The sequence below is a fragment of the Haliotis rufescens genome, unplaced genomic scaffold (assembly GCF_023055435.1).
Source record: "Haliotis rufescens isolate VD_foot unplaced genomic scaffold, xgHalRufe1.0.p SCAF_1, whole genome shotgun sequence".
Taxonomy (NCBI): Eukaryota; Metazoa; Mollusca; class Gastropoda; order Lepetellida; family Haliotidae; genus Haliotis; species Haliotis rufescens.
Window position 1 is genome coordinate 63,985,520 of NW_025963779.1, and position 13,685 is coordinate 63,999,204.

Here is a 13,685-nt window from a genome sequence, read left to right on the forward strand (position 1 = left end):
AATATAATACGAAAATATGATCCACTGAACTGATGAAATAGGCGTAATAACAGTATTTCATTATCAACATAAGAACTTATAAGAGTAATTTTTATAAATTATTCATTATACGAATCTGGAAACGCATATACCTATGATGATTTTATATAAATATACTGAATTTAAACATACCCCACATTTCAAGGTGTAAAGAACACTGTTACTGCATAGTTTTAAATCTTTACACAGAAACTAGGTTTCACACGGAACTTACCACGCTGTTTATACTATGTGTATCTTCAACCTGAAGAATTACAAATACATAAGTAGAACAGTTTATCAAACTTTATTGAATCAAAAGAGAATATGAATACACGAAATAAGGAACTCTAACATGGGAAAACGGACATCAAAATTAGGGTAAGCTAAAGACGAGTACATCAGTCCCTTCAACGAAATAGAAAATACATTTTAATGGATAAAGTCTTTTGTTTATGCATGTTTGCCCCAAAACAGAAATGTTCCCTTGGACAGTAATCAAAATGTAACAACATACGAAGGTCCGGGCAGAACAGGTCTTCAGGAACCCATGCTTGCCGTAAAAGGCGACTGATGCATGTCATCGATCCCAACTGCGTGGATCGATGCTTAACAAACTGTTTACGTTTACTGTAAATATTTACATTCCCGTCGCTTTCTTATGATTATTGGAAGGGTTTTCTCTCTTATATTTACAAAATTATACAAATAATGTGCTGTTTATCATTGTAACGACTGACATTTAACGTCACTGCTGATGCCAGTACACACACAAAAGTTTAGTTGTTTTTGATAAAGGAGTGACAGATGTGGCCCATCGTTTTGTGAGTTAATTCATCACTTGAATTTCCTTGTGTGATTATATTGGTATCGGATGACGGGTAGTGATGGATACACTCATCAGACTGATCTGGATAATTAACAATTACATACAATACAAAAAGTTAGCTGTGCACGGCTTTTTATATTGAATTGGCGTATGATTGTCACAGTTGATGGCGTTGAACCCAGACACAGCTGTGCTCGGACCCTCTCCTTATCCGACACAGCTGCCGTTCAGCTGCCTCTTACTCCATCTGCGTTTACTTATCGTATAAACTATGGAACAGTTTATGGGCTGCAGATACAAAATCACTGCAGCCTGCAGCTCTGTGCAGCCATATCTCACATAATCCTATGATAAAGACGATGAATATTCTCTAAATATTTCTATTCAAGACAGGATATAGTTTGCTGATCCTACCTATGCTGTTAACTCAAACAGTTGCCAAAATTCAGGTTAGAGTTCTTGAATGCGTGGACAGTATGTTTAGGTAAGTGACATCATCAACATAAAATACGAAAAGTGAACATGATTCACTGATCTAATGAAGTATGTGTAATGACGATATTACAATTTTCAACGTTAGAAATGTGCATTTAATGCAGAATGGGTCTACAAAGAAGTTATGTTTATAAATTATTTAGCACACGAATTAAAACAGAACTTTCACCTTTACATTTGAAGGTGTAGAGTATACTATCACGGCAACACTTTAAACACATCCACAGACAAATTTCACAGTGCACTTTAAAAAACATTTATTATCTTCAACCTGAAGCATTACAAACAAGTAGTGAGTGAGTGAGTTGGGATTAAAGCCGCGTTTATATCAATGTATTTAGCTCGAAAGGTCTCTCTAAATACAATGTTTATTCCTAATAAAGGATATTTACCATCCAAAAACACATTCTATATCTTTTGCGTTGCGCGGCTTATATATCGAATTCGCATATGAATGGGCGGTCATACCAACAGGCGATGTCGTTGAACCCAGACACAGCTGTTTCCAGACACTCCCTCGAAGTAGGACAGTTAGCGCTAGGTTTATTTATGTTCCATCTGAAGTAGGTAAAATTATCTCCAGTCGAGTACTTCCAGCCGCCGTCCACAGTGCACCTGCCATCGATGAGAACTGAAATTATGAGTAAATTTTGTCGTTTATTTTAGCTTTCTCCAATATAATGTGACATCTTATACTTAACAATCAATTTCCATCATCTTTTATCTGTTTTCTGCTGATGCACAAAAGCAAGAAAATGCGCCACCTTTTCTCAAAACGCTTACATATATGGGCACTCAACTCTAACAAGGCCATACAGAATATCGCTGAAAGACTATAGACGTCTTGATTCAAAGTTTGAACATTCGTGATTTCACAGGTCATTTTATACGGGACGAAAATGTAAAGACTGTAACGCTATTTTCCGTCTTTAACTCTACCTGGTAAATGTTTACACGACGTTTATTTTTTTCTGGCCAGGGTGTGTCGTTTGTCGGGTTAACATACGAGTTAGTACGATAGGAGTTTCAATCCAATCCTCATGATACTGACAAGTAAACAACGAACGAGCAAGAGCAGTAGATACAATTGCAGATTCGAGGCCTCCATAGTCAATTGGACACATTTGTGTATTTAGATACCAAACGTATATTACGAACGAAGATCTTAAAGAGCATTATACATCTTGAGATGGGTACAGTATTCAATGCCTTAATTGGGGCACGGGTGGCATAGTCGTCTTAGGAGCCGCTATTTGCTGTACATAGTTGCGTCCCTTTGACACGCCAGAAACCTATGATTTTGGGTTCGAATCCCGATTCGCCCCGATTATGTTTCTAGGTTTGTCAGCACCATACATGTGCTCGTGGGTTTCACCGAAGTGGTAAACGTCTGAGTCCTGCATCACTTCGGGCTTTCCTCCCACATTTAGCTGACACGCCGTGATATAACTGGATTACTGTTAAAAGCGGCGTTAAACCCAACTCACTCACTCACTCAAGGTCTCAATAAAGCTTTCAAATTGTTTCATGGTAGACATGTGGATAATATTCCATATATGCTCAATTTAAGATCCAACAGAAGGCGAATCGAGGCCTTCTTTTACCTGACCTTGCTTCTAATCCATTTGCAGAGTGCTGTTTGGGTATCTATTCAGAACACCGAGAACTTGCCAGCGTCTAACACTATTCTGGATTCCACAACGGAAACAGGTCTCGTTCAAGGCGTGCAACATGACAATATTCGGAACATCCATAGGTGCACTAACATTCATTCTAGGGCATGTTACTTATTGCTGCTGCTACTTATTTCACCCTTTGTATTACGTATTTATTCTAAACCTAAAACTGTGTTTAAATATAAATAATTCATTATTTATTGATTTGATTTGTTCATTTACAGATTTCACAATTTAGTTATTAGCATACCGATTTCTTGGTTTCGCAACTTCAAAACAAAAGCCAGTATTTGATAATACAGCTACTATCATCATAGGCCATCTACTTTCTTGGTCAGTAAGTGACAAAAATACACACATTGAAATTATAAATTATCAAATCATATTTCATGACAGGTTATTAAACTATTCGGTCAGCTTCAGTGTTTGGTGTCTACGTTCTACATCTTTTATCGTACAATCGAGCATGCGCTTTCTTCCAAGAAGTTGAACGCCACCGGTGGGGCAAGACTTTTTCTGGTTTCTTCTACATGGGATGCAGACAGAATCGTTGGGGAGAGAGAAAGGAGACGATAAAACAATCATCAAATCCGTTGTGTATCGTACTCCCTACACACAAATTACGAATCTCCCTTGTACAAATGTATTCATATATAGTTTAGTGTTAAGACAAATTGGATTTATCATGGCTGAATGAGCTAATATGGGACTTCAATTAAACCTTTTATTTATGCATTAAGTTGATTGATAATTATTCATCACATTCAGCATATGGTAACAGATAATATCGACTTTGACTCATCAATTCATCGTGCAGCAAGTGACAAATATGTAAATTGTATACATAATGATATTGGAATTTATGATATCAATATCAGATGATGTGAAATAGCAGGATGGAAAAACATTGGAAAATCTAGGCACTGGACTAGCACTTCTGACAACATAATAGGGAGACAGTTGTTGACGTTTTATGTGACTGCTTACTGGGGTTCTGTGGCCAAACGGCAGACACAAATTCATCCTTCGCACTTGACGTGATTCTGATAAGATGGCCACCCTCGGAGTTACAGATCCTGGCAGCTTTAATGTTGCTCAGTTTAGCGTTACCGTGTATTTTGAAACACACATTCACCGTGGAATTATAATCATATCCACGATGACTTGGACAGCCATATCCATCTGAAATATAAATTCTCTATTACAGCTACGGCAACTCGAAATGGTAACGTCAAACTGGAAATGTTGCTCAAACGAAGCATGTGATATTAATCATGTACCAGTCATGCTCTCGTCTTTTTTCCACAAGGAAACATTAAGTGTCACAATCTTCCGAAACAATATTTACATATATTCATTGTACGAATGTTTAAGGACAGACTGCTGAAAGTCATTTACACCAATATCAGATATGATACGCAATAGATTATTATTATGACAATAGTCATAGTATAAGACTTTGTTTTCCAAGTTCTAAAAGGAAATGATTCTAAAATATACATTACCCTTCCGAGTGTGTTTATATGTTTAGTTCATAATATGAGGGAAAGGTACATATTCCCTGTATCAGTACGCTTTGTCATTGTATAAATGATCCTACATGCAAATAAATATACAGAATATATCGCTTAAACATAATACCATTCAGTTTCAAATTCAATGTATAATTATTCCTGTCGCCTTCAAATCTTTTATATTATACATAAACAACACTGTGTTTTGCTCTGCTACCTTCAGATCGTGTCCATGAGATAAGACCACATATACACAACACGTGTTAACGTATAAAACAGGCCAGGCGCTCAGGATTTGTGTTCAGTAATGCGTCGCAATACATTTCGGGCGTAATACACGTGAGAGATTTTTTTCACGACGATAGAGAGTTTGGAATTTTCCATTTTTCAAAAGCTGACGGTGACTTCAGATCTTCTGCGTTGCGATTTGGAGATAGTGTTGTGTTGTGCTTGCTAAATTTAGTTTGGGGTGTCCACTTCACCTTGACTTAGGAAGTTGCTAAGGTACGCACTTGCGATGCCGGTTGTGTATGCGAGTAAGCAATGATGATGTTGAAAAACAATGTTTGAGCATATACAGAAACAACCTTTGATAAATGGCTAGTATCGATGTTCCTTAATTCAGCTCGACAACCCATCCTTTTGTATATATGTTCTGCCTGTATTCAACAAAGTCGTTCATTATAAAATTCAAATGTTCCATTGTAGAAATAGTAAGAATACTCTGAACTGATGTATTTCAATGTTTATGAAACTATATATGCCAGTTTGTTTGCACCAGCTCCCCAGTTACAGTCTCACATATTCAGAATGACTATCTCTTTGTTTTACTGAATTGTTCTGAAATAGATTCCATCGTGTTTGATAATCTGGTACGACCAAGTGCATGTGCAGTATACCAGTGAATGACGAAATCATCCAGTAATTGCTGAGATCAACAACGCTAATTTGTTATCGATAGCCATTGTGCTATGCGTCGAAACGTAGGTTATCGGTAGATCGATGCATTCACACACACGGTTTTCGTGTGAAAGGCGTGTTTATTTTGAGCTTTCTGATGGCATTTGAGACATGATTTGGTCTAAGGCAAGCCACGAAGCTGTTTAAACTTATTATTGCTAAGACCAGACAGGTTCACTTACCTCTGTTGGTATTGTAGATGCCGAGGTCGGTATTGAGGTCAGTTCCCCAGAAGGGAACCTCAAGCCTCCCTGGGTAGGCGTAGCACTGTTTGTTGTATCTGTCGTAAATCAGGGAGACACACTCCTGGTTTTTCAGACAAGAGTTGAAGCAGTCAAGCACATTCTCAACACTTCCTGGCGGGGCTATGTCCGAGGGGAGGAAGTGCAGCAGAGAGAGGTGTAGCTGAAGTTTTACGAGCGCCATGGAGCAATCTCAGGCTGTATGAAGAAACGTGGCAGGCTTTGAGTTTCAGGGGAAATATCTTAGCTCATAACAGGATATGTATTTTTTTTAAACACATTCCATTCTTTCTGAAAACTGCTCGCTATAGGCTAGGGTTTTGCGAATCATTCAATATAAAAAGCAATTATGACTTTTTATATAATTATCTCTTCCATGCAAAAAGAATGGACTCAATTACCAATGTTCTATTTCCTGTTCTTTTAACCTCCTGTTACCCATTAATACAAAACGAGAAACTAAACTAAGGTAGCTTATGTATGTCTTAAGTCAGCCTTGTGCCGTGTTGGCACTGTTCTTCCACCATATACTAAAGGCTAGGCTCAATAAACCATGTTGACAAACGTTAGCAGTTTCCACCTGATTATATTGACATATATTCTAATCCATTATGCACCTTAACGTTCATACTAACCAACACAAATCCCATATATGTGGAGCGTTGTAATAAATAGAAGTTAAAAAAGTTATTTGCTTTTCTCCACATTTTAGTTATGGTCTCCAGAGGTCATATGAAGCCCACACTTGACACCTGACATTGTATTATATTTCATTTTGTTTGGTCTCAGTTTCTTTCATATGTCATAATGCACTTGGAAGCCAAAGGACAACCCTAAAATTAAGTACGTATTTAGCATACACTGCTTTAGCATATGTTGTCGATGACAGTGACACATTTCTAGATATATGAATTGGCAATGCAAGAGAATAACCGGACTAGATTTTCTACCGAGACCGATTCCACTTCGCGCAAAGGGCAAATAGTTGTGGACATTATATGAATGGAGTCGACCACTGCAAATCAGTGATGAGACCAGGTTTTCGCCTGACGCAGCACAGCAGTACTCCTGCCATGCGACATCAGTCTGAAAACAAACCAGACAATCAAGCCATCAATGAACCACGAAATCTAGTGACACGAGAGTATGTTCAGGAGAGAAGGAGCAAAACTATCATTGCTTCATGTAGCCAGGACGGACAAACGACCGCTTGATGTGAGTCCATGTTAAAATATAGATACTGTATGCATTCATACTTCCAACCCAACAATATTAACAAAAGCAATCAGCAGATTCCATTTTTTTATCCACCTTGCTCTCTGACATTTTTCGTACAGAACTCGTGCATGGTATTCAGATAAGCCATTGAAACAGAAACTTTCTATACGTACAACATAACTGCTCACGTTACTTCTAGCAAGAAGGGTATAGTTAATACAGCAGAACATGTTATTACCTCTGTTCAATCTCTGTATAATTCCAATACCTATTTCTATATTATTGAGCATACATTACATCTGGTGCTTTATGTACAAAAACTGTATTTCAAGTGAAAGTCATGCGCAATAATGTACAAAGTGCATCTCTATAATATTACTTACAAACTGGTGAATTTCCGATACGGCAGATGATGGTGTAGCAGGTTATGGTATGAAAGATACTTTCTATTTGAATCGAAACACGTTGTCGTTGCGTTTATCCGTCACATTTAACTTTTATCAAGAAATTTATCCGGCGTGGATTTGTTGAGCCATATAATATACCTTCGTTGTCTTGTCAACGCTAATGATTTTGTAGGTAACTTCGGCCTTTTTAAGGTGCGTTTAATGATTACAATTTATTCCAATAGTTACAATGGTTTTAAATAAACGCTTCTCCCAGAAAGTTCAATAGACATTTCCAACGCACTTGTTCAGCACTGAAGTTTTTCATTTAGAAATACAAAACCAAGGTTGTTGAACACTTATGAATATTATATACATATTCTACATATACATATGAATAATAAGTTCGAAACTTGGAATAGGGTGTATCAGACCTTCATGAACCACAAGACCGTAGTTGTTTATTAAATTCATCCTGCCTCACAAGCAGAACAAAGAAGACGGCAAGCCAACAATCCTAATGATATATTAACAGCAGATTCGTCATTTACACATCATTATCTTAGGGTTGTCGCCGTGGTGAACAAACGGGCAACGCTTCACCCGAAGAGAAACGACTCGTAATTGGTGATTAAGGTGATTAATAGCCTACGCACAAGTCCACACTCGTGTCAGTGAAAAACAATATAAACAGACACACCGAAGGTGTGTATTGGCAACGATACACCAAAGTGAAGTTTAAGAATTTATTAACACTGAGGGACTGACTACCTGATATTCTGTGGAAGGGTGAGGCCTGGGATTTTATCCAAATAAAAACTGTCCCCGAATTATTTTGAAAAAAATTAATATGCTAAATAAACAAAGGGTATTAAAGCCAGCTTAAATAACTTGACCGACCGTGTGTTATGGTCTACCATGAAGTATTGTAATGCACTGTGGTAAACTGTAGGGTATTGTGGTGTATTATGGTTTACTGTGATGTATTGTAATGCACTGTGGTGAACTGTAGGGTATTGTGGTGTGTTATGGTTTACTGTGGTGTGATGTAATGCACTGTGGTGAACTGTAGTGTACTGTGGTGTGTTATGGTTTACTGTGGTGTGATGTAATGCACTGTGGTGAACTGTAGTGCACTGTGGTGTGTTATGGTTTACTGTGGTGTGATGTAATGCACTGTGGTGAACTGTAGTGTACTGTGGTGTGTTATGGTTTACTGTGGTGTGATGTAATGCACTGTGGTGAACTGTAGTGTACTGTGGTGTGTTATGGTTTACTGTGGTGTGATGTAATGCACTGTGGTGAACTGTAGTGTATTGTGGTGTGTTATGGTTTACTGTGATGTATTGTAATGCACTATGGTGAACTGCAGGGTATTGTTGTGTGTTATGGTTTACTGTGATGTATTGTAATGCACTGTGGTGAACTGACCCCGTGTTCAATCATGTTCGGTCATGTTACCGTTCTTGCAGGGCAACCACCGGATCTTGTTTCAACAGGTCAATGCAAGACCTCACACAGCTTGTGTTGTACAGTTTCTGGCTAAGAACAAGGTCAATGTTTTGCCATGTCACCAACAGTACATCTTTGGGATCATACTCATCAAAACATTCGACGCAATCCCAATCCTCCAATGAACAGAAATCAGATGGTACACGCACTGAGAGAGGAATGGAGGGTGATTTCTGAAGACGTCATTAGAGGCCTAACGATCGCTGTCGGACGTCGTGTGCATGTTTGCACATGGAGACATACACATTAGTGACAGTAATGATCATGGTAACGCATATGTCCTGGGTGTAACCTGTGAAATCGCCCATTTTATCCCTCGTGCTGGAGTGGGATCTGTGATGTTGACACTTGGTGGTCAATGGTGTGTTTTTCAGTTTATTTATACTTTCGTAACACAACATTTTCATCAAAGTTTGTGATTTGTGTTTGTTTTTTTGCAATTTTGAAAAACTGATCCGTATACTTTCTCATGAAAGTCAGTTTTTATAAAAGCCATGTTCTCCCACCCTGGCTCACGACACAAAACGCCCATTTCCTATTTGGAATAGCGTTGGTATTCATGTAAATGCACACATTTTCAAGGATTCCAAATCATTTGGCTATATTTACATGTATGCCTGCTTTTGGAATGTGTGGACAGTTTACAATTTCAAATATTTTTTCAGACGTTAGAAATTTACTGGTACGGAAATTGTTATGAAATTGTACAATTTCATAGATGGTACGCACGTTTGGCCTTTTTTAGATAGAAATACAAGCCGAATCAATTATTTATGTGTCATTTTGTTTCCTTTCATGACCATATGTACAGGCATCTATGTTCAATCAAACCTAATTAAATACATTGGAAATATAAGGGCAATTAAATAATTCCGTCTCGTCAGGCGTTCGGTATCCCTGCAGAGTATGCAAATAACGTCACAGCTCGCTAAGTTGGACAAATGATGCTCAGTACATAAGCAAGGAATATTTAATTGCAAGTGGCCAAAGGGAAGATAAAGCCTTTGCTTGTTTGTAAGATTATGACAGTGGATCATGTGACGAAGAAATATTATGAACGAAACGCTGTGCGTCAAATGCAAATGAACACGAACGTGTGTAAGGCTTACTTTAACGAACAACTCAAATATCTGCCTTGGAATCTTTTTGTGAACTGTTTGATTACATAACGTTCATATAATATTTAGGCTTTAATGTTTAGCTTACCACGTTGGTGTGTTCACTAAGGGTGCAATAAAGTTTGCCTGTTCATTTTGCACTTATTATAATAATAATAATCAGATTCTCCATGAAAACTGAAATTGAACATTTACTACTGAGTCCCATTAACTATAATTCAAACAAATGGATGCAGATATCATTGAAATACTTGTGAAAACTACAGAGGGGAAAAATCTTGATTTGTTGAATGGGACAGAGTATGCCAGATTGAAGGGAAATCTCTAACAAGCGACTTGAGAATCAAGAAATGGCATACAAACTCTGCCTTAAAAGTCAACTCAAAAGTAGAAAATCCTTACTTATAAAAATCCAAGAACTGATGGGAACCGCATTCTGTGAAAATAACTCGCGCAAGTTCACACTGGAGCAGAGGTCCTTGAACACAGAACTGTGCATTCAGAAGAAACACAAACTTCCGAGGACGAAGAACAACCAACATCAGTCAGGGCAGATCTCAAAGCCAAGGGAGACAGCAAGGCCAAGGTCGCCTAAAGAAGTCCAGGCCACAATCGCCGGGGCCAAGGACAAGCAGGCGAGGTACATTTCCAAACTTAAGGACGATGTTGAGATACGTTATAATGCCTTTCACGAACTTTCTCCGCCCGACAACATCCCGCAGATGCTCTATTGGGGACATGTCAGAGGACTAAGCCAGTCTAATTTCCGTATGCCTTTTCATTGGAGATAATCGGTGACGCAAGGGCACAATGTGGTCTGGCATTTTCATCTTGGCAGACGTGTTTGATGCATTACAAATAGGCCTGGCACACAAGAGCCTTGCAAGTACTGTCTCTCGCTTACATGTGAATGATGCAGTAACACACAATGCTTTGATTCCCCGAACATGAATAAAGCAGGGTCATCTGTTTCATAGATATTCCGTGCAAACACTTTCACAAATTTAGTTTCAATGTGCTATCATAAGTCGATGGTACAAGGCAAACAACAATGCATTCCTTACACCCTGAACATCCACTAACAACGTCATTAAGAATAGTATCTTGCCAAGCCGACCGTCCGTGAAGCCAACAGAAGTGGCAACTACACCAGATGGCAATGATCATACTTGAACGAATCGTTCTGGATAGCTCTGAACCAATTTTGTCTCCTGTCATTTTAACAGCCTGAAATATATTGAAGTATTCAGTTGTGCTTTCAACAGTTGAGTTTAACACAGCTGTGATAACTCTTGAGATCAAAAATAATTTGTGCAAATCATCGACATAGTCAGGATATTGGGTCCGATCACCTCTGTGCCTACGATAGATATAGTCTGTTGAGACATTTAAAAAACTAAAAGCATTCACGCATTTGTGCCATTTAAGATATTTCAATCATTTTCCTGTTCCAGTCATCAGCGTTTACAGGAGATGAATACACAATCTCGGTTTGGTAACTATTTCGGACTTGACAATACTGGTATAATTTTATCAAGGTTTTCTTCAACACAAACTGATTCAAAACATTGTTGATGTAGAGGTTGCCAGTGGCAATGAAAAGGACAATTTGAATAGGTTATCACAGTCAGGAGTTCAAAAGTACGAACCACCATGGATACACGTTTGTCTGTTTTCATGTCAAATAGACAGGCACGTTCTTCATATTGATAATCGTGTATGTGCTCAAACAGTTTTCGTCTCAACATTGTCTATTCAAAGTAAAAGAAAATCATCACGGCCACAAACGCGATCGTTCACTCCTTCTGTGTAAGTTTGTACAAACAGTCTGGTTCCACTAGGTGTCTCCTGTGAAAACATGGTCTATCAAGGTTGTTTTATGTACTCTAAGTTCTGGGAATAACTGATAAAACATATTGTAAATATAATGACATATTGCTGGACCTTTATTTGTGGTTGCACTTATGGCCAGGTTTCACTGATTCTGATGAAATGGCAACATTAGCCTTTGTCATGCAGAGAGTCTAACATCAACAAAAGGAGGTCAGTAGATTATGCAACCTTCAAATCAATGTGATACATGTGCTGGAAGGAATATTCTTGCTGTGAAAACACTGCCCTCAGTATGGCCAGAAAAAAACATCGGTCACTATTCTATCTCATTTAGCGGTGAATGTACTGTTTAAATGCTTGTCCTATGAAGTAGGATGATCAAGTCACTATAATTTACAAGGTAATCAGGCTGTCACGAAACTGTGATCCAATGATCAGGGGTGTCATTAAACAAAAATAAAGTGATAACGTAAACGTTGTAAAAGTTTCACAGGTTTATTACAAGCAGTTTACAGTACCAATAGATGAAAGAAAAGATAAAAAACAGTCAATACTGATAATGATCTCTGATTAAATAAATCAGGGAAAATACACAAGCGCCCCAGCTGAGCAACTGTATTTCAGTAATAAATTGATGCGTAGACAGCCAATTAGGTCGGCTGTGACCAATTAACACCGGAGTTAGTTAACTCAACACTCTAATGAGTGAATAACCTCGCCTGGGTTCATCAACGGGAAATAAACACAGAGGATCTATACCTTAAATAAGTCCCTTTGACAGTAAAATAGACAAGAACTTCAGAATATCAAAGTAGTCTAATAGAATAAAGACTCAGCCACTTTGGCTGAGCAACGAAATACTAAAATTATACAATCAGGGGAAGGTTGGTTATCCACGGATTACTAGAAAAAAATTACTAGATTGCAAACCCTAACTACTAAGTTAAGCTTAATACAATCAGAGCTATCAGAGCTATCCAACGGTATCAATAACGATTTAAAACAAGCTAAATGTCCAGTTATGGACGAGGGAAAAGCCATAGAAAATACATCACAAATATCTGAACGTACTTGGTAATTTCGCTCTTTGGCGTCTAATGAAAATCATTAAAACATTTTCAATACATGATTAAGGTAGAAAACAAATATGAGATAATATACATCAAGTCCATACATGGAAAGAGTGTGCTATTAAATCACAAGAAAATGAAACAGTCGGGTCACTGATTCTTTAACAAAGAGTCAGAGACACTGTACAAGACGATCGCCAGAAAGTTAAAGCGGGGGACCGGTGCGGTCACCAGGTTGTCACTAGACTAGTTTTAGGACCCGGTGACACAGGCCCTAATAGATACATCACATTTGTTGACAATGAAGACCATACACCCCAAGACAATATCAGGTTGTAGTGTAACACCAGCTATCACTGTAAAGAATGAAACTGATATCCTCGAAGAGCAACTTGTGTACAGATGTTTCTTCCACTACATCTTCGTGTAGGAAGTATTTACAATAATTTCTGCAAAATTATTTCGGAATGAACTGCATGTCACAATGCTATTAGTCAACATATGAAACGGCGTTAAATTTTATGTGCGCAAACAGTTAAAGTAATGCGATTTGAAACAATACTACAAACAAGATTTACGTATTTACGTATAAACATGTGTGTGTGTGTATATTTATTCAGTCGGGCGTGGTAAAAGATTAAACAATAGCGATTAAGAGATATTTCACGAAATGTTGCCTCCAAGAAAATTGTGTTTGTTTATTTGTTATTTAACGCCGCACTCCAGCTATATGACGGAAGTCTGTAAATAATCGAGTCTGGACCAGACAATCCAGTGATTGATATCTTGCCCATCGATCCACGCATTTGGGATA

The 13,685-nt window shown here is 38.0% G+C and overlaps 1 protein-coding gene across 1 annotated transcript; it reads right to left on the reverse strand.

Moving 5' to 3' along the window:
* Positions 1-309: 309 nt before the first annotated feature.
* On the reverse strand, positions 310-5,955 carry LOC124142434. The gene is made up of 3 exons (XM_046510899.2): positions 5,675-5,955; positions 4,006-4,200; positions 310-1,973 (listed from the first exon to the last, which is right to left on the reverse strand). Exons 1-3 carry the CDS (start codon positions 5,916-5,918, stop codon positions 1,774-1,776), a joined length of 639 nt encoding a protein of 212 aa, XP_046366855.2. The 5' UTR covers positions 5,919-5,955; the 3' UTR covers positions 310-1,773.
* Between the last annotated feature and the right edge of the window lie 7,730 nt (positions 5,956-13,685).

Excerpts from the sequence above, each read along its gene's own strand:
- LOC124142434 (XM_046510899.2), bottom strand. The coding sequence starts at position 5,918 with ATGGCGCTCGTAAAACTTCAGCTACACCTCTCTCTGCTGCACTTCCTC. Across the intron at positions 4,201-5,674 it reads CATCTACAATACCAACAGAG|ATGGATATGGCTGTCCAAGT; the intron begins GTAAGTGAACCT and ends TTTATATTTCAG. Across the intron at positions 1,974-4,005 it reads CGTTTGGCCACAGAACCCCA|TTCTCATCGATGGCAGGTGC; the intron begins GTAAGCAGTCAC and ends TCATAATTTCAG.